The sequence below is a fragment of the Mandrillus leucophaeus genome, unplaced genomic scaffold (assembly GCF_000951045.1).
Source record: "Mandrillus leucophaeus isolate KB7577 unplaced genomic scaffold, Mleu.le_1.0 Scaffold2, whole genome shotgun sequence".
NCBI lineage: Eukaryota > Metazoa > Chordata > Mammalia > Primates > Cercopithecidae > Mandrillus > Mandrillus leucophaeus.
Window position 1 is genome coordinate 13,721,405 of NW_012102031.1, and position 19,196 is coordinate 13,740,600.

The 19,196-nt window shown below is 50.7% G+C and overlaps 1 protein-coding gene across 2 annotated transcripts in view; it reads left to right on the plus strand.

Annotated features, from left to right (window-relative positions):
- The first annotated feature begins 4,243 nt into the window (after positions 1-4,243).
- TBC1D10A (TBC1 domain family, member 10A) overlaps positions 4,244-19,196 on the plus strand; it is a 34,770-nt gene continuing 19,817 nt past the window's right edge. The window contains exon 1 of one of the 2 annotated variants that reach the window (XM_011979098.1): positions 4,244-4,609. In XM_011979098.1, the coding sequence (XP_011834488.1) occupies positions 4,401-4,609 (209 nt within the window). In that variant the 5' untranslated portion in view covers positions 4,244-4,400. The remainder of the gene's footprint in view (positions 4,610-19,196) is intronic. The other variant, XM_011979097.1, reaches the window with a different exon arrangement.

Genomic DNA, 19,196 nt, shown 5'->3' on the forward strand with positions numbered 1-19,196 from the left:
AAAAAAAAAAAAAAAAAAAAAGATGGCATCTGGACTTTTTGCTCATGGCCAGTGCTCACAGGTTTCCTGAGTACATGCCAACTGCACATTCCAGGATCCAGGAGAGGGGCCTATGTGAGCTGCTCAAGCCCAGCTGTTGGGAATGACCCCAGCAGGATGAGACTCTGGTATATCAACACATTCTATCTTCAAAAGAATGTCTACAACAGCACGTTCACCAGGATGTTCCACAGCATTGCCTAAGGCCTCTGAAATTGTGTATTCCAGTGAGCCACGTGATTCTGCAGGGATACTTTTTGATCGTTCATTCATTGGTTCACTGTTCCCCCTGCTTTCTCACTCCAATCTAACAACACAGCCTGCTTCTCCTTCAAGGGGAAACAGCATCCGCTGCCATGCTTCTTGTACACTATTCTCAGTCCTGCAGAAGGTCTCCCTCATTTTCGGCCCTCACCACCTCCCCAACCCCTACTCCAGCATTCTCCACACCTTAACCTGGCTTTATTTTCTTATTCTCACTGCCTGATAGATGCTCTATGCTTATTCATGATGTCCCTCCTCCATTGGACTGTAAACTCTATTGGGCCAGGACTTCATCTCTTATTCACTAGAGCAAGCTTGTCCAACCCACGGCCCAGGACAGCTTTGAATGTGGCCCAACACAAATTTGTAAACTTTCTTAAAACATTATGAGATTTCTTTTTTGCAATGTTTTTCAACTCATCAACTATATTGTTAGTGTATTTTATGTATGGCCTAAGACAATTCTGCTTCCAGTGTGGCCAGAGAAGTCGAAAGGTTGGACACCCCTGCACTAATGTCTGGCTCATTATAGGTGTATTAAATGAAGAACTCTGGAGTTTGGCCAGGCATGGAGGCTCATGCCTGTAATCCCAACACTTTGGGAGGCCAAGGTGGGAAGATCACTTGAGCCCAGGAGTTCAAGACTATCCTAGGCCACATAGTGAGACCTAGTCTCTACAAAAAAATACAAAAGTTAGCGATTTCACACAAGAACACCCAGTTGTTGAGGGGCATAGCCACGAAGTGAAGTCTCCCAAGTCATGTGCCATAGATTAAATTGGGCAGACTCCCCCGGTGCAGCCATAGGCTGTGATGGGGAACACGCAAGACAATAATGAATTTGCAATTCCTTTTGCAAGCTTCAAATGCCACCACTCCTGGCATTTATTTATTTATTTATTTATTTATTTATAGATGGAGTCTCGCTCTGTCACTCAGGCTGGAGTGCGGTGGCATGATCTCAGCTTCCTACAACCTCCGCCTCCCAGGTTCAAGTGATTCTCCTGCCTCAGCCTCCTGAGTAGCTGTGATTACAGGCGCCTGCCACCACACCCAGCTAATTTTTGAGTTTTTAGTAGAGACAGTGTTTCACCATGTTGGCCAGGCTGGTCTCGAACTCCTGATCTCAAGAGATCCACACGCCTCAGCCTCAAAGTGCTGGGATTACAGGCTTGAGCCACCGCGCCCGGCCATTTTCTTGTATTTTTAGTAGAGACGGGGTTTCACCATGTTGGTCAGGCTGGTCTCAAACTCCCGACCTCAGGTGATACACACGCCTCAGCCTCAAAGTGCTGGGATTACAGGCATGAGCCTAGCTCCTGGCCATTATTTACTGGGCTTCTCCATGTGTCAGGTGTTTAGCGCATACTGTCCCACTAAAGTCTCAGAACAGATCTTCCAAGGAAGAATTTTTTCACAATTTCCAATTTATAGATGAGGAAATGGGCTCAGAGAGAAGTAATTTGCTCAAGGTCACAGAGCATAAATTCAAATCCTGGAGGTTTGATTAAAGAAAATTAGAAGCTGAAGCATCAGTGGGGTAACATCTATACAATCTCCTAAAGATGAACACTCAGGGTCTCTAATCTGCCCCCTCCCCAAATATCCCTGGGGTGAACGTCTCTATATTTGTGCCCTCACAGAGCTGAGTAAGAACATGTTTAGGATATGACCCTAGGGATAGAATTATGAAGTCAAAGGGTCATGGATACTTTTCTTTGCTGTACTTGAGGCTTCACATCTGCCCCAGGTATGTCTGGCTCCTCCCCCTCCCTTTCCTGGGATAGGCCCACACCACCATGAAAGACCCATACTGCCCCTCCCGGGAGCTGGGACCAGGAGCCCACCACTGTGTCTGGAGTAACTGAAGAGAAGGAACATCCTCCCAGACTGAGGGTTTAAGACCAAAATAGCCTGTGCCCACTCCCATGTCTGCTCTTGCCTTGTTTATGGAAAGTCAGAAGCTCATGGAATGTGAGGATTGTACAATGACGTCATCAAGAATGTCCGGGCCACATGGCATCAAGGTGAAATCATTCAAGGCTCAAGACCCCCTCTTGGGGCTTGCCTTGGGGCCCTGAGCAGTCTGTCCCAGGCCCTGCAGCCAGGCCTGAGTCTTCCAGTCCCTTCCCCTCTCTAGACCTGTCTCTCCCACAGGTCTACAGGGAGTGTCAGATGACAATAGAATGTGACTTGTAAACCATAAAGTACTAGACATAAGTGAGGAGCTATCATAGATCCAAGAGTTGACAATCTCTAGGGTCAGAAGTTAGCTGCTAGGGGCTAAGCCCATACAGATAAAATTGACCCATCTCTCCAAATATAAGCAGTTGGTAAGAGCTAAGTTCGAGCCCGGGCGCAGTGGCTCACGCCTGTAATCCCAGCACTTTGGGAAGCCGAGGCAGGTGGATCACGCGGTCAGAAGAGTGAGACCATCCTGGCTAACTCGGTGAAACCCTGTCTCTACTAAAAATACAAAAAAATTAGCCAGGCGTGGTGGTGGGCGCCCGTAGTCCCAGCTACTCAGGAGGCTGAGGCAGGAGAATGGCATGAACCCAGGAGGCGGAGCTTGCAGTGAGCTGAGATCGTGCCACTGCACTCCAGCCTGGGCAACAGAGTGAGACGCCGTCTCAAAAAAAAAAAAAAAAAGAGCTAAGTTCGAACCCTGGCTCTATTCACAGCCAATTCTTGGACCTTAGGCAACTGACTTTACCTCAGTCTCCTTAACTGTAAAATGGGACTAATAATGGTGTATATCTCATTGCTAAGAGATTACAAGACATGTTGCAACCAATTTGGAAAACAGTTTGTCACTTCCTCAAAAGGTTAAACAGTTGCCATATGACCCAGCAATTTCACTCTTCCTTATCTATCCAAGAGAAGTTAGAACATAGGCCCCCACACAAAAGCTTGTACCTGAATGGTCAGAGCAGCATTATTCATAATGGCTAAAAACTGAAAACACGCGAATGACCATCACTGATGAATGGAAAAACAAAATTTGGTCTAGTCCTAGCTCCCAGGAGGGGCAGTATGGGTCTTTCATGGCGGTGTGGGCCTATCCCAGGAAAGGGAGGGGTGGAGCCAGACATACTTGGGGCAGATTTGAATCCAGAAGCTCTGATACATGCTACAATGTGGGTGAACCTTGAAAATGTTCAAGAGAAAGAATCCAGACATAAAAGGCCATATATTGTATAATTCCATTTATATGAAATATCCAGAAAAGGCAGATCTATAGAAACAGAAAGCAGATTAGTGGTTGCCAGGGATTGGGGAAGTCAGGATGCGGAGTGACTGCTAACTGGTAGGGGTTTCTTTTAGGGTGATCAAAATGTTCTAAAATTAGAGTGTTGTGATGGCTGCACAACTTTGTAAATATGCTAAAAATCTTGTACACTTTAAACGTGAATTTATGGTATGTTTATGTTCCATAAAACTGCTGGGGAAAAGACTGCAGGAGAACGTAGGTAGAGCTTTGGGCGTGCGTGGCTCAGTAAACGCTGGTGATTATTAATAATTAGGTCTCACGAGATAATTTAAAACCCCAGAAGCAGTGAGTGCGATGGGACTGCCAAACTTCTCGCTCAGGCTGGGCCTTTAAGCCGCTCTGCGTCCCTGAACTCACTTGGACCTCCTCAGAGTTCCTCATATATGAATGGGGGAAACAATCCCTATCACGTCCTTGGGGTCTGGCAAGGAGCGGGGCTCAGGAGGCAGATGAGGAACATGGAGGAAGCCCTGGGCCTCTGGCTCGCGCTCTGCAGTAGGTGACAGGCCCCGCTTGGGGCCAACCCGGAAAGGCCCGAGCTCGTCCAGGTGAGTTCTTGTGATTGGCAGCCCGGAGGAGGGCGGGGAGGGCTGCGGTGACGGCTGCCCCGCCCCCTCACGTCGGGCTTGCTGGCGCCCGCCGGGGGAAGGTGGGCGGGGCCCGGGGTCTGCGGCGCCCATTGGGCGTGGGGGGAGAGCTCCCGGGTGGGCCTGTAGCCCCGCCCCCTCCCTTGCGGCGGCCAATAGGCGCCGCGCGTGGGCGGGGCGTCGGCGGCAGCCGGGCGGCTGAGGTGGCCGCTGGGGCTCAGGCGGCGGGCGCGGCCGGGATGGCGAAGAGCAACGGAGAGAATGGGCCGCGCGCGCCCGCGGCCGGGGAAAGCCTGTCGGGAACCCGGGAGAGCCTGGCCCAGGGCCCCGACGCCGCAACCACCGACGAACTCAGCTCTCTCGGATCCGACTCGGAGGCCAACGGCTTCGCCGAGCGCCGCATCGACAAGTTCGGCTTCATCGTGGGCTCACAGGGCGCCGAGGGCGCGTGAGTAGCGCCGGGGGTCGGGACTGAACGCGGTACCCACGCGGGGGGCCTCGACACAGACGGAGGCGCCCTCGGGACTTGCCGACACGTCCCCCTCCCAAGCAGGGACCGCCAATCCCCCTTCCCTCTCCTGCCCCACCCCCACCATCCCTGCCTTCCCAGACCCGCCCCCTTTGCAGTCCTACTTCCGACCCAGGGGGCGGACGGGCCCACACCTCCACCTGCCACCTCCACCCTCCAGACAGACTGACTCGCCCCCAGGAAGGACCGACTGTGCCCTCCTCCCAGCAGTGGAACAGAATGACAGACACTGCCCCAAAGCCACCTCTGCCTCCAAGGCCTTAGGGATGATTGTCTCTGCCACCCCGACAGGCTCCCAGATGGCTGGCGCCCCCCTCCATAGACACGTATTCTCCATCCCTCCCCCTTCCACAAACCCACAGATGCCCTTGTCTCCCCGCCCCCCACACTGCCCCCACACCAAGAGACCTCAGACCGACTTCAGGACTGACTGCCCTGCCCCCACCCCTTCCCAGGACAGACTGACCCTTTCCTCGAGGCACACATACCTTTGGATGGACTGACATTGGTCGCCTTCCTCCCCTCAGCCGCATCCTAGGACAGACAGTCCCTTCTCCTCATGGAAGGGTCAGAAAATGGCCCCCTACCCCCTCATACACAGCTTCCTCCACTGGCACCGGCAACAGGTGGGCAGGTACTCCCCCTTCCCAGCACCTACAGGGCGACAGGGAGCACCACCACTAGGACAGACCGTCAGCTCCAGCAGCCACAGGAGGCAGTAGATGGGCTCTGTGTGTGTCCTGGGAACATGTGCCTCCTCCCAAAGGCAGATTTTGGGCATGGGACAGGGGCAGGCAGGGAGACAGCAGGGTCCCTGCTCATATAGCACCCCCTGATGTCCTATCCCGAGAGCACCCAGACACCCAGCTAGCAGAGAGAGAAATGTGGGGCAGTGGGCTAGCACCTTGTCTCCAAGCTGGGCCGCACGTTGCCCCACAGAATCCCCTGAGCCCAGGCCTCAGAGATCATGTGTACAGGCGGGCGGTCCCCTTAGGAAAGATGGACTCCATACCCCACTCCCATCCCAGCTGTCCTGTCATGTGAGACCAGTGTTGTGCACAGAAATGACAAGGCTCCCTCCTGATGTGTGCTTTCCATCCCAATCACCAGTAGGAGCTCCTGAGGCCCTGCCATGACCCTACTCCAGAGAATATCCTTTCTCCCCATCTCTGACCAATTGAGATTGTCCAAGGTCACCCCAGACTCTCTCATGACTTATGGAAGCCCTTTGACTGTCTAAGAACCCCTGTCACTTCCGGGATTTTCCCCAGCCCTAAAGCCTCTTATTCACCAGGCCTCCTTCTTCCTTGGAGAAATCCAGGCCCCTCCCCTAAGGGGAGTTCCCTCTCACCCACTGGATCTGTCTCCTCCAATACCTCCCTACTGGCTCACAGCAGGCTAAGCTTAGTCCAGGACCCAGAGAGAGCACCCCTCATTCTGAACCCTCCCCGTGACTGATGCGTTGTCACAGTTCCCCAGGGATTCACTTGTGAGAACTTAGTGGGGACCTGGAGTGTTTTGAATTGAAGAGCAGTCACCTGGGATTAGGGCCCAGGGAGGGGTGTGGTCTTGAGATCTGGGAAAGGAGTTCCCAGTTGCATTTATGGGACCTTGGAAGGAAGAGCTCAGATTCGTGGGAGAATGCTAGGGCACGAGAATTCCTACTGCATGCTTATCAGGCAATCAACCACATCTTGGGGTGCAGAGCAATGAGATATATTAGGAAAAGGAATTACACTTGCTAGCTTTGTGACCTTGGGCAAGATCCTGAATCCCTGAGCCTGTTTACTCACTGTAAAGGGCAACAGTAACACCCACTTCTCAACATTACTCTGGGGGTTAAATGAGATCAGATATGTGAAGGTGCTTAGCACAGCACTTGGCACAAGTAGTGGCCCAGAAAATGTTAGTTTTCTTTCTTTCCTTCTAAGGGTCTGAGAAATGAAGAGAAAAATGAGGGCATATCTCTGGTATTTGTGGGCAGAGTGAGGCCCCAGTGGAAGCACCTCCCTTTGGCTGTAGTCCCCAACCAGGCAGCCAGACATCTGTCTTTCTTACCCCACAACCACAAACCCGGGATGTGGCTCTGCAGACACCCTCTACATTGCTGCTGTCTGTAGGGCTGGGACTGAGGTCGGATCCCAGGTCCAGTTCTCTCTCCCTCCCTCACTTTCTGGAGCCTGTCGGTCAACCCAAAATCTCTGGTATCTGAAAGCTTCGATGTTCCCTACTTAGTTTATATTGTGGTTTCAAAAAAGCCAAGAGTAAGTCCCTGCCCAAGGCCATAGAGGGGAAGTTATGGGAAGTTTCAGGGTGACTGCCCTAAACCCAGTCTCGTGGTTGAAGGCTAGGAGTCCATGTTCTATGCTAGAGAAGTGAAACGTTAGCACTCATGGGTACTGTGGTGATGGTGGGGACTCTGACTCCAGATTAAAAGTCCATTTCAGTTACCCTGGGCCAAAGGTTGTCTCAAGACATTTTGGTTGTGGAAGTTGCCAGGCCCTGGGGGTAAGAAAGCAGGTCACAGGCTACCTTACTCAGGTGACTATTAGCTACATGGCATGAGTATATCAAAAAACCATAGACTGTACTGTAAGGGATATATATATATATATTTTTTTTGAGATAGAGTTTCACTGTGTCGCCCAGGCTGGAGTGCAATGGCACGATCTTGACTCACTGCATCCTCTGCCTCCCGGGTTCAAGTGATTCTCCTGTCTCAGCCTCCTGAGTAGCTCGGATTACAGGCACCCATCACCACGCCTGGCTAATGTTTCATATTTTTAGTAGAGATGGAGTTTCACCATGTTGGTCAGGCTGGTCTTGAACTCCTGACCTCAGGCGATCCGCCCGCCTTGGCCTCCCAAAGTGCTGGGTTTACAGGCGTGAGCCACTGTGCCTGGCCTGCAAGGGATCTTAATAGATTGACCAGCTCAGACCTTCTCTCTCTCTTCAGAGAGAAGAATAACTTGCTTGAGATCATAGCATATTAGTGCAGAACTAGGACTTGGATTTAGGGTTTCTGACTCCCAGGTCAGTACAGTTTCCACTGCCTTCACCATCCATAAATATGGCCTTTGGTCCCTGCAGGACATCAGGTGTCAGACAGGTAGAACAGAAGTGTCTTAGCAGTCACCTGCCTACTCTTACCTTCCCTGGCTTAGCTCAGCACTTTCGACTCTCTCAGCAGTATATGAGGCTAATAGAAGTAGCCCAGAAGGATAAGAGTATGTTGTCATTACCAGTTCATTAGACTGATTAGCTTCAGGACTAGGAAGAGGCTCATTCACCTTTTTCTCCTTAGTCTGCAGTGGAGTAATTAATACTTATTTACTGGGAGACATTTCAAGTTAGGAAGCTGAAAGTGGCGGGGCATGGTGGCTCACACCTATAATCCCAGCACTTTGGATGGCTGAGGCAGGTGAATCGCTTGAGCTCAGGAATTTGAGACCAGCCTGGGCAACACGGTGAAACTCCGTCTCTACAAGAAAGTACAAAAAGTTAGGTGGGCATTGTGGTGGGCACCTGTAATCCCAGCTACTTGGGAGGCTGAGAGATGGGAGGATCTGTTGAGCCCAGGAGGCGGAGGTTGCAGTAGAGGCAGAGGTTGCAGTAAGCCAAGATTGCGCCACTGTGTTCCACCCAGCTCTTTTTTGAGACAGAACATGACCCTGTCTCAAAAAAAAAAAAAAAAAAAAGGCTGAGCACTGTGCCTCATGCCTGTAATTCCAGCACTTCGGGAGGCTGAGGCGGGCAGATTACTTGAGCCTGCCTGGAGTTCAAGACCAGCCTGGCCAGCATGGTGAAACCCTATCTCCACAAAAAATACAAAAATTAGCTGGGTTTTGTGGCATGCACCTATAGTTCTAGCCACTCGGGAGGCTGAGGTAGGAGGACTGCTTGAGCCCAGAAGATGGAGGTTGCAGTGAGCTGAAATCATGCCACTACACTCCAGCCTGGGAGACCTTGCCTAAAAAAAAAAAAATGCTGAAAGTGACCTTAGAGCCTTAGAGATGGCCATCAGCATACAGATAGATAAACTGGAGGCCTGTGAGAAACCTGGAATTCCCGATTCCCAGTCCTAGGCCTTTCCATTTCTTCACCTTATCTGTCTTTTGAGCCTACTCTGCAGGGAAACTTTAGTGAGACTGAGATAGTCCCTGTCTGCTTTTGAGTAGTAGCCACAGGCAAGAAAGCAGCTAGCCAGTAAATGATCCTGTGGGTGGCATAGGCATAGAGCAGAGTGCCCACAGCATTAGTTCTTCTGGCTTGTCTGGAGACCGAGTTGGGCATTGAAGCCCAGGAAGGGCCAAGTGCAGTGGTTCATGGCCGTAATCCCAGCACTTAGGGAGGCCGAGGCAGGCAGATCATTTGAGGTCAGGAGTTTGAGACCAACCTGGCCAACATGGCGAAACCCCATCTCTACTAAAAATACAAAAATTAGCCAGGCGGTAGTGGCGCGCACCCATAATCCCAGCTGCTCAGGAGGCTGAGACAGGAGAATCGCTTGAGCCTGGGAGGTGGAGGTTGCAGTGAATTGAGATCATGCTGCTGCGCTCCAGTGTAGGTGAGAGAGTGAGACCCTGTCTCAAAAAAAGAAAGTCCAGGAGGGACCAGATGAGGCAAAAGACATGTTTTCAGCAGGAAAGGGTGGGAGGAGTGATGATATCCCTCCTGTCCCTTTGGGGCAGGAAGAACAGACTTGTTTGGTGGCCCTTCTGTAGCATAGAGGAAGTGGTCAGGAAGGGAAAGAAGGATACAAGTTGTATACCAGGTCTGCTGGCCCGAGGGAGGTGACCTGAGAGAGGTGGTCCCTGACCTTCTCGTTTTCCTATATGATTGTCAGGTCTGGCCTCCTGAGGCTGAGAGCTTCCCACCTAGCCTCAGTCCACTCAGTCTGCAGGCCAGATGAGGTGAGGAGCTATGCTCTCTGGGATCCCATGGGTGTTGGCTTCCTGTTATGGGAGCAAGGGATCTGAGCTGGACCCAGGGAGAAACATCTGGAACAGCAGTATTGCCTTCTTCAGTTACCATTCCCTGGGCCTTTCATTACTAGCCAACTTTGGAAATCATAGAACTGGCTTAATTGGCATCCTCATAGTTTATTGTGTGCAGGTTTTTATTGGAGTAGGGTCAGGGCCCTCCTGGCAGGCCAGATCCTGACTCCTTGCCTTATTCTCTAATTTGTAAACTCAGAGCATCTACTTTTCTTGAGCTGTTACAGATCCCAGGAGAGCATGGAGCTGGCAATGAGGTGGTCCCTGGGTGGCCCATCTGGAAGGAGGCATTTATATATATGGGGCCCTGGGCTGTGACTCTAGACTGCAGGCCTCTCATTTTCTCTCATTTTTCCCTTCTTAGCCTCAAAGGAAAATCCGGTTTGGTGGCGCTGTGAGTGTTAGGGCCTCAAACAAGACCTGACTTGGTAAAGGAGGGAGCTGGCACACCAGCTGCTATGCTGGGAAGGTGCCTGTGTGTCCGCCTACTGGGAAACTCTAAGCTGTGGGAAAGAGATAAGATGGTAGCACCTACTTGATGTTTTGTCCTACCAGCATCTGGGCCTGAAACAGGACCTCCCAAGGGGCAGTGAGTCCTGGCTCTGGCCCAGCCACTCAATCTGTTTATACCGAGGTGGGCGAGAGAAGGTGCTGTATGCTCCCTCCTCACACAAGCTCCAGAGTCTGGCTGGCTATGTGATCTTGGACATGTTGCTTCACTTCTCTGAGCCTCAGTTTCTTACCTGCAAAATGGTTATGATAACACTGACTTTGGAGGATCGTTTTGAGGTTTAAATGAACTAATGTTTGAAAAAGTCTGGCACAGGGTAGGTGCTCAGTTCTGCCTCTTAAAGACTGGAGCGGCTTGTGGTTCTATGTTTTCATTTTCTACTTCCATCTTTGGCTATAATGTTGAGTGTCAGTGAGGCCCAGCCCCTGTGGGCAGGAATGAACCCTAACCTGTGGTGAATCCTCACTTCCCCTGAGAGGGGTGGTCATCCCCATTCTGTGAATGAGTATACTGAAGGCCGAGAAGAAAGTGCCTAAGGTTTGCCAGCTGGTAAATGGCAGAACTGGGACTAGAACCTGTTTCTTGACACTGAATCCAGTAGTGACTACGCCTTGCTAAGGTGGCAGTGGGCAGGGTGCCAGGTGCTTACCAGTCCCTAAGGCCCCCACACCCAGGGCAGAAGTTAGCAGGAATCTAGCTGCCTCCCCCTCCCAGTCTGGCGGGCAAAGCAGGTCTCAGTACAATGAAAGGTCATGGCCATCAAACAGGAGAAACGCACAGCGAGGAAAATCCTTGGGAGAGGTCCTGGAAGCATGGCCAGATCAGGCCTGGCCTAGTTCTCCCATAGGCCAGAGTCCAGATTGCATTGGTCTGACCCCAACATGCTGCATAATGGCCATTTGATTTTGATATCTAGTCTGTGCCTTTTGGAAGAAGTGTTACTTTGTAGATGAGGCAGGGATTATGTTGCTTGTACCGGTGAGGAATCTGAAGGTTGGAGAACTCTTGCTGTCAGTGTACTGTGGAGCCAGATCAGAGAGGGATCCCAGGTCCTCCGACTCTCACCCAGTGCTCCTCTAGCTGCATAGCACTGCACGTTCTCTTCCCCTTTCTCCTCCTCAGTCAAGGTAACTGAGCCTCCAGGCTCAGGATGCACTGCCAACCAGAGCAGAGCCCTGCCATCATCCATCCATTATCCTAGCTGATCACTTTATCCCGCAGACAGTACACTTGAGGGGTAAGAGGCCTCCTTTAACTGATTAGTCTGCCCCTGGTAAATCTATTGCCGCAATCCTGGGCCCAGAGACCCTCTCTGGCAGGGAGAAAACTGTACTGGCCACCCCACTGGCAAGTCAATGCTCCTGATACTTAACCTGCTTAGAAGCCCCCACCTAGGATTTCATGCCAACTTTGGCTTTCTCTGTCTCATCCTTCCCTTTCCCATCTCTCCTCCTCCTACCCTACCCTACTGCATTCTGTGCCCTGTCCGGGTCTTCAGAGGCTGCCATAGCTTAGCACTCAATGCCTCCTCAGGTAGAGAAAGACTCAGCAGACCCAGCAGCCTGGGAGAGCAAACCAAGGCTTACTTTTGCCAGCTTATCCATCTTAGCAGTGAGCTTATTTACCACACATTTATTGAGCATCTACTCTGTCAGACCCTGTGATTTGGGCAAGAGATACAGAACTGAACAAGATGTCTGTGTTTTATTGCCCTCAAGGCACTCACAGACTTGCTGAAAAATAGAACCACAGACAAATCTTTCCAGTGTTGAATGATGAAGGCTGTCATCGAGGCATGCAGTTCCCCTGGGAGTATAGAGGAAAAAGCAGCCAGCCCCACCTACAGGAGCCTAGAAAGTAATAGCATTTGATCCAGGTTTCAGAAGAGGCAAGGCAGGGCTGTCCTTTGGATGAGAGGGGACCCATGTGCAATGTCCCTCCCAAAAGCAGTTGTTTGAGCCAATGGCAGAGACGACAAGAAGAACGGGAGGCAGTAGGATGATACGAAGCAACGGTAGGTTAAGGAAATGGGTTGGGCGGTCCGAGTCTAGCCTTGAATGTCAGGCTGAGGCCTCCTCTGTTGCATAAAAGTTAGTTCAGGTCTGGCATGGAAGGTGACCTAAAGAGGAGCTGGACTGCAGGCAGTGAGACCTGTTGGGAGAATCAAGAATGGCCTAAAAGGTGAGACCTTGAAGAGGTCTGGAGCAGTGAGGATAAAGAGGCTGGCAAATCATTAGGGCTTGGTTCATGACTGCCATGTGGGCTCATGGAGAGGTAGGAAGACTCTGGACTAGCTGAAGTGGCTTTGGCCTCTTACAGAGTCCATTCTAGAGCCCTCTGGCTACAAGGAAGCAAGTCCAGTTGTGGCCTTCCTCTGAAGTGGGCAGTGGGCTGCTAGTGACTGTGCTGTGTCACAGCTCTGGGCTCCCCAAGGTGCCTGGTATGGCTGGCTTGCTCAGGGCACATCAAGGGGTTCTTTATCTCCTTCCAGCAGGAGAGTGGGTTGGCTGACCTGGTTGGGGAAGGAGTAGGTTAAGCAGTGTTGAGCTTCCTCGTCTCTGCCTGGCAGACATGTTGGATGGCAAGGAAGGATGCAAGGAGAACCAGAATAGAGGAGTGGCACCTGAGGACGTGGAAAACCTACCTTAGGGTGGTGTGGCAACTGGGGAGGGTTTGGGCCTTTGGACACAGCATACACTGATCAAGGGGAGGCAGATGGCAACTGGAGGCTTGTTTGACCTCACCTAGCACCTTTATTCTGTTCTTAGAGGTGGTGCCTTGGCTGGGACAAAACCTATGAGAAGGCAAACTCCTCAGCACTTACAAGGGGCACCACCAGTGGCATCTCAGAGATGCGAGATTCTGGCTGGAAATGTGGATTTTAGGCTAGAGCCCTGAGAAAGGGCTCTGAACCAGGCACAGGGGTCAAGAGTGTCAGTGATGGCTCCACCACTGACCTTTGTAATATGTGACTTAGGCACATCCCTCACCCAACCGTGGGGCTAATGCTTTCAGTTTTCTTCACCCAGCACTTACTATATGTGCAGCCCTGTGCTAGGCTCAGGATATAGACCTGATCCTGCCCTCACAGGGAAATCAGACATTAAACAAGTAGTTTCAACCAGCTTGGGCAACATAGTGAGACCCCGTCTCTAAAAAATAAATTAGCTGGGCGCGTGCCAGTAGTCCCAGCTACTACGGAGGCTGAGGCTGAGCCTGGAGGTTTGAGGCTGCAGTGAGCTATGATTGTGCCACTGCACTCCAGCCTGGGTGACAGAGCGAGACCCCATTTCTAAAAAAAATTTCAAAAAGAGAAAGAAGTTACCAGGTGTGGTTGTATACAAAGGATTGTGAGGATCAAATTAGATAATTGGATTAGGAACATAGTGTAAACAAACACTGCTGAACAGAGATCTGGAGACCTTAGCCCTGTGCCTTACTGAGCCGCTAACTAGCTGTGTGACCTTGAGAAAGTTGCTTAATCTTGTTTTTTTTGTTTTGTTTTGTTTGAGATGGAGTTTCGCTCTTTTGCCCAGGCTGGAGTGAAATGGCACAATTGATCTCGGCTCACTGCAACCTCCGCCTCCCGGGTTCAAGCGATTCTCATGCCTCAGCCTCCCGAGTAGCTAGGATTTTAGGTGCCCGCCACCATGCCCAGCTAATTTTTGCATTTTACTAGAGACGGGGGTTTTGCCATGTTGGCCAGGCTGGTCTCAAACTCCTGACCTCAGGTGATCCACCCACCTTGGCTTCCCAAAGTGCTGGGATTACAGGCATGAGCCACCATGCCCAGCAAAAGTTGCTTAACTTTTTTAACCTCAGTTTCCCCCACATAAAAATAACGCAGTTTGTAGGTGTGTGTGTATGTGTGTTTGTTTTTAGGAGACAGGATCTGGCTCTGTCACCCAGGCTGGAATGCAGTGGTGCAATCATAGCTCACTGCAGCCTCAACCTCCCAGGCACAAGTGATCTTCCCACCTCAGTCTCCTGAGCAGCTGGGATTACAGGCTCAAGCCACCATGCCTGGCTAGTTTTTTTTACTTTTTGTAGAGACAGAATCTCACTATGTTGCCCAGGCTGGTTTCAAACTCCTGGGCACAAGCGATCCTCCCTCCTCAGCCTCCCAAAGTGCTTACATTATAGGCATGAGCCACTGTGCCAGCCAACTAAGGCAATTTTGGTGGGATGGTGTTGAAGACAGCTACATCTGACATCCTGAGACTGACCGTGGAGTATATGAAAAGTGCTTTGAAGCCTGAGTAACATAGGGAGATCCCATCTCTATATCTGCTAATTTAAAAATTAGGTAGGCGTAGTGGTGTGCACCTGTTGTCCCAGCTACTTAGGAGGCTGAGGTAGGAGAATCACTTGAACCTGGGAAATCAAGGCTGCAGTGAGCCATTGCACCACTGCACTCTAGCCTGGGCAACGGAGACCCTATCTCAAAAAAAAAAAAAAAAAATAGTGCTTTGAGAAGTTCTGTATGCGGTACCACGGAAGTTCAGGGGGGTCACCATGGCACATGCCACAGAAGCCAGTGCTCCTAGCATGCTCTGTTCCTCTTGGGAGAGGACCTCTCTTATTGATTGATTGAGACAGGGTCTTACTTTTTTGCCCGGGTTGGTCTTGAACTCCTGGCTTCAAGTGATCTTCCTGCCTCTGCCTTCCAAAGTGCTGGGATTAGAGGCATGAACTACCATACCAGGCTGGACTTCTCTTTGTGTGCGGGATCGGTGTCCCTCAGCTCTTTGGGGATGTAATCAAATCAAGGGATGCTTTGATTTATCTAGCTCTTTAGTCTGCAAAGTGCTTTCATTTCCACTGCCTCTCAGTGACCCTTATGGGAGCAATGGGAAATTGGTAGGCTATTATTTTATCCTATTTCCTGATAAGGAAACCATAGGTGAACAAGTGATGGAACTGGGCCTGGCACCTAGCACTCCTCTTTCCCAATTTCCCATCTTACCAAAGTTGGTGACCACTGTGTGGCCTCTCCTCCTTCCCTTCCTGTCCCAGCTTAGGACTTCAGCCCAGCCCCAAGTGTCTGCACTTCTCCTACCAGGCTTCTCAGGTTGTTTTTGTTGCTAAGTTGTCATGAAGGATGACACAATTCCTGTCCCAGGACTCCACACACAGCTCCTCATATGTACCCCAAGACAAGGCAGGAGCAGCTGGGTCATGAGTGGCCCGGTGAAGGAGCATAAGTTTGGAGAACTCCTGTCCCTCCTCAGTGCTTTGGGTCTTGGACACTGAGTCCAGAAGCGATCTTCCCTGGCCAGCCACTTTTGGAGAATGCTGCTGTTTTTCCTTTCATCTGTCTTGGCTTCACAAAAAAGGAGAACGTAGGCCGGCACTGCAGCTCACGCCTGTAATCCCAGTACTCTGGGAGGCCGAGATAGGCAGATCACTTCAGTCCAGGAGTTCAAGACCAGCCTGGGCATCATAGCAAAACCATCTCTCTACTAAAAATACAAAAAAATTAGCTGGGTGTGGCGGTGGCATTGGGAGCGGGAGTATTATTAGGATTAAGGGAGATGTTGTTAGTAAAGCACTCAGCACAGTGTCTGTCACAAAGGGCTCTGTGGAACATGGTGGCTCTCACAATTCAAGTGTAAATTACCCTGTGAGATTTCACCTCAGGCATTTAGCATAATGGTAAGAGAGCAATGCAGCTTTGGGTTGAAGATCTGGCTTCCCTCACATGCTCTTCCAACCTACCCATGACTGTGAGGGTTAGGCAGGAGCCAGTCCCACTCAGCCTGTGGTCTGGAGCTTCCTGGCCTGCCAGGGCGGGTTGGGAATCCCCCCATGAGTTCCTCGCTGAGTCATCTGGAGCAGGGCTCTGATCTGAGGGCCTGACCTTCCCTTTCCTTGGTCTGTAAAGATAAGCAGAAGTAAGAGCAAAGGTGGGCCTCCCGAAAGATTCAACTCAAGGCTTGCAACCAGAGTGCTGCCCAGGGCCTCTGTCCTCCTGGGTGGTAGCAGTCGCTTGGGGAAGGAGTCCAAGTTTGCTTAATAATTACCACCACCCTCCTCTGTGGTTTTTTTGTGGGATTTTTGTGGTTTTTTTTTTTGAGTCAGGGTCTTCCTCTGTCGCCCAGGCTGGAGTGCAGTGGCACGATTATGGCTCACTGCAGCCTTGAACTCCTGGGCTCAAACAATCTTCCACCTCAGCCTCCTGAGTAGTTATGGCTACAGCCATGCACCACTATGCCTGGCTAATTTTTAAAAGAATTTTGTAGAGACAAGGTCTCACTCTCTTGCCCAGGCTGGTCTCAAACTCCTGGCCTCAAGCAATCCTCTGGCCTCTGCCTCCCAAAATGTTGGGATTATAGGCATGAGCTACTGTGCCTGGCACCATGTAGACTTTCATCCTGAGCTTCCTGTTCCGCTTCTGAGTGACCCCTCCATCCTCCCAGGATGGTCACTGTAATGCCATTTCATAGAGGAGCCTGTATGATGGATGAGGCTTTCACCTACATCACCTCGTTTAATTCTGTGAGAGCATTTATCATCGTAGTCCCCATTTTACAGAAGCAGAAACCAAGTTCCAGAGAGGCAAAGTGACCTGCCAAGCATCACACAGCTTGTGTCTCTGAGTCCACTGAGCTCCAAGCTCCTCAGGAGCAAGGCTATGTATCCCCAGCCTACTGGACAGCACTTGGTGGTGGAGTTGAGTGACAGAGGGAGAGATGAGCAGGGCCTGGATTCACTTTCCAGTGCCATCCCCTGCTTGACTTGGACTTTGGCCAGTTATTGTCTTTCTGAAGAACCTGAGTTTCCTTATTCACAAAAGGGAGTTGATAATTAGAGGACTTATCTCATGGGCTTGTCAGGATTAAATGAAATAAAGTAGTTAAGTGCTGAACACAGTGTCTGGTGCGTAGCAAGCGACTGGTAAGTGTTATAACAGAATTCAGTTAAGTTAATTGAATATTAGAATTGTAATGTTATAAAATGCCATCATCAAGCAGATCTGTGCTCAACCCTGTGCTGGGCTTTGAGGAGGATCTAGAGCTGGTACCAGGCTAGAGAGGGAATGCTCTTTACCAAGTTCTTACTATGCTTTACCCACCTGATCTCAAGGTAGAGGAGCATATTCCCTCGTTACTGCTAACAACACGTAATGAAATTCAGAGGGTCTGAGGTCACCAAGCTCATGAATCAGTCAACACACACATTTGTTGGCCAGGCGAGGTGGCTTATACGCCTGTAATCCCCACACTTTGGGAGGCCGAGGTGGGTGGATCATGAGGTCAGGAGATTGAGACCATCCTGGCCAACATGGTGAAACCCCGTCTCTACTAAAATAAATAAATAAATAAACAAACAAACAAAAATTAGCTGGGTGTGGTGGCACATGCCTGTAGTCTCAGCTACTCAGAAGGCTGAGGCAGGAGAAAAGCTTGAACCCGGGAGGCGGAGGTTGCAGTGAGCTGAGATTGCGCCATTGCACTCTAGCCTGGGCAACAGAGCAAGACTCCGTCTCAAAACAACAACAACACACACACACATATTTGTTGAGCACCAGCTAGGTATCAGGCCTGGGACACACTGCAGAGAATGAGGCCAAGAGAGCCCCTGCCCTCCAGGAATGCACCTTCTCATGAAATGCTGCCTCTGCAGAGCAGCCTTCAGGTGGAGAAGCTCCACCTGTCCCACTGGACTGCTCACATTCCCCGAACAAGTCATTCCCTTTTCTATTAACTTGCATTTGAACATACTATTTTGCCTGGTGTGTCCTTTCCCCTTTCTCAGCCTAGCTACTTGCTGTCCTCCTTCAAACTCCAATTCAAAAGTCAACACCCCTTTAAAGCTTTCTCTAAACAGCCCATCCTCACCCTGGGGTCCTTTTGCAGTCTCCTAGCCCCCTCTACATGCTCCTGTGATGGCATTTCTTCTCTGTGTGCTAGTTATTTACCTACCCATTTGTCGCTGTCAGATTGACCTCCTCAAGGGCAGAGACCACATTTTATTCATCTTTGTAGATTCAGAGCCTGGAACACAGGTTCTAGAAAGGTGTGCATGGAATATAATGAGGGGCTGATTGTGTTCTGTCCCTGGAGTAGTTAGGAGAGGCTTTGTAGAGATGAGAAGGAGTTCGGAATGAGGCTTCCCAAGATGATGGCACCAAAATTGAATGGAGGTTGAAGGAAGATGGCTCAGGGTAGGGGCCTCTAGAGATGGGACTAGGGGAGAAAGGGATGTGCAGGGGAACAGGAGGGCCTTGAGAGCCAGGGCCTGAAGTTTCTTTGTTTTTTCTGGTGTTGTTATTGTTGTTATTTGTTTTTTTGTTTGTTTGTTTTGAGAAAAGGTCTTGCCCTGTGAGCCAGTGGCCCGGTCTAGGGTGCAGTGGCACAGTGATGGTTCACTACAGCTTCAAACTCCTGAGCTCAAGTGATCCTCCCACTTCAGTCTCCCGAGCAGCTGGGACTGCAGGATGTGTGCCATAATGCCCAGCTACAGGTCCTGAGGTTTCTGTTGGATAATGAGGGCAGTAGGGAGCCATGGACGAGTCTGGGTAGAGGAGAGGTCTTATATAAACAGTGAGTCAAGACTAATTTTGGCAAGATCTATCAATGAGATCTAGCAGTTTGGTAAGGATGAGTCAGGGTGGCCCCTGGGTGCCTGCAGTGAGATTGTGATCCAAGGACCCAGTCACCAGCAAGGGAATTTCAAGCAGCACTCTGCCTGGTGGGAGTTGGGATTTGGAGAAGGGATGTCTTCTGTTGAGAATAGTCTCGGGCGGCACGCAGTGACTAATGCCTGTAATCCCAGCACTTTGGGAGGCTGATGCAAGCAGATCACTTGAGCCCAGGAGTTTGAGACTAGCCTGGGCAACATGGTGAAACCTTGTCTCTACACAAAATACAAAACGTAGTGGGGCATGGTAGCATGAGCCTATGGTCCCAGCTACTCAAGAGGCTGAGGTGGGAAGATCGCTTAAGCCCAGAAGGCGGAGGCTGCAGTGAGCTGAGATCATGCCACTGCACTCCAT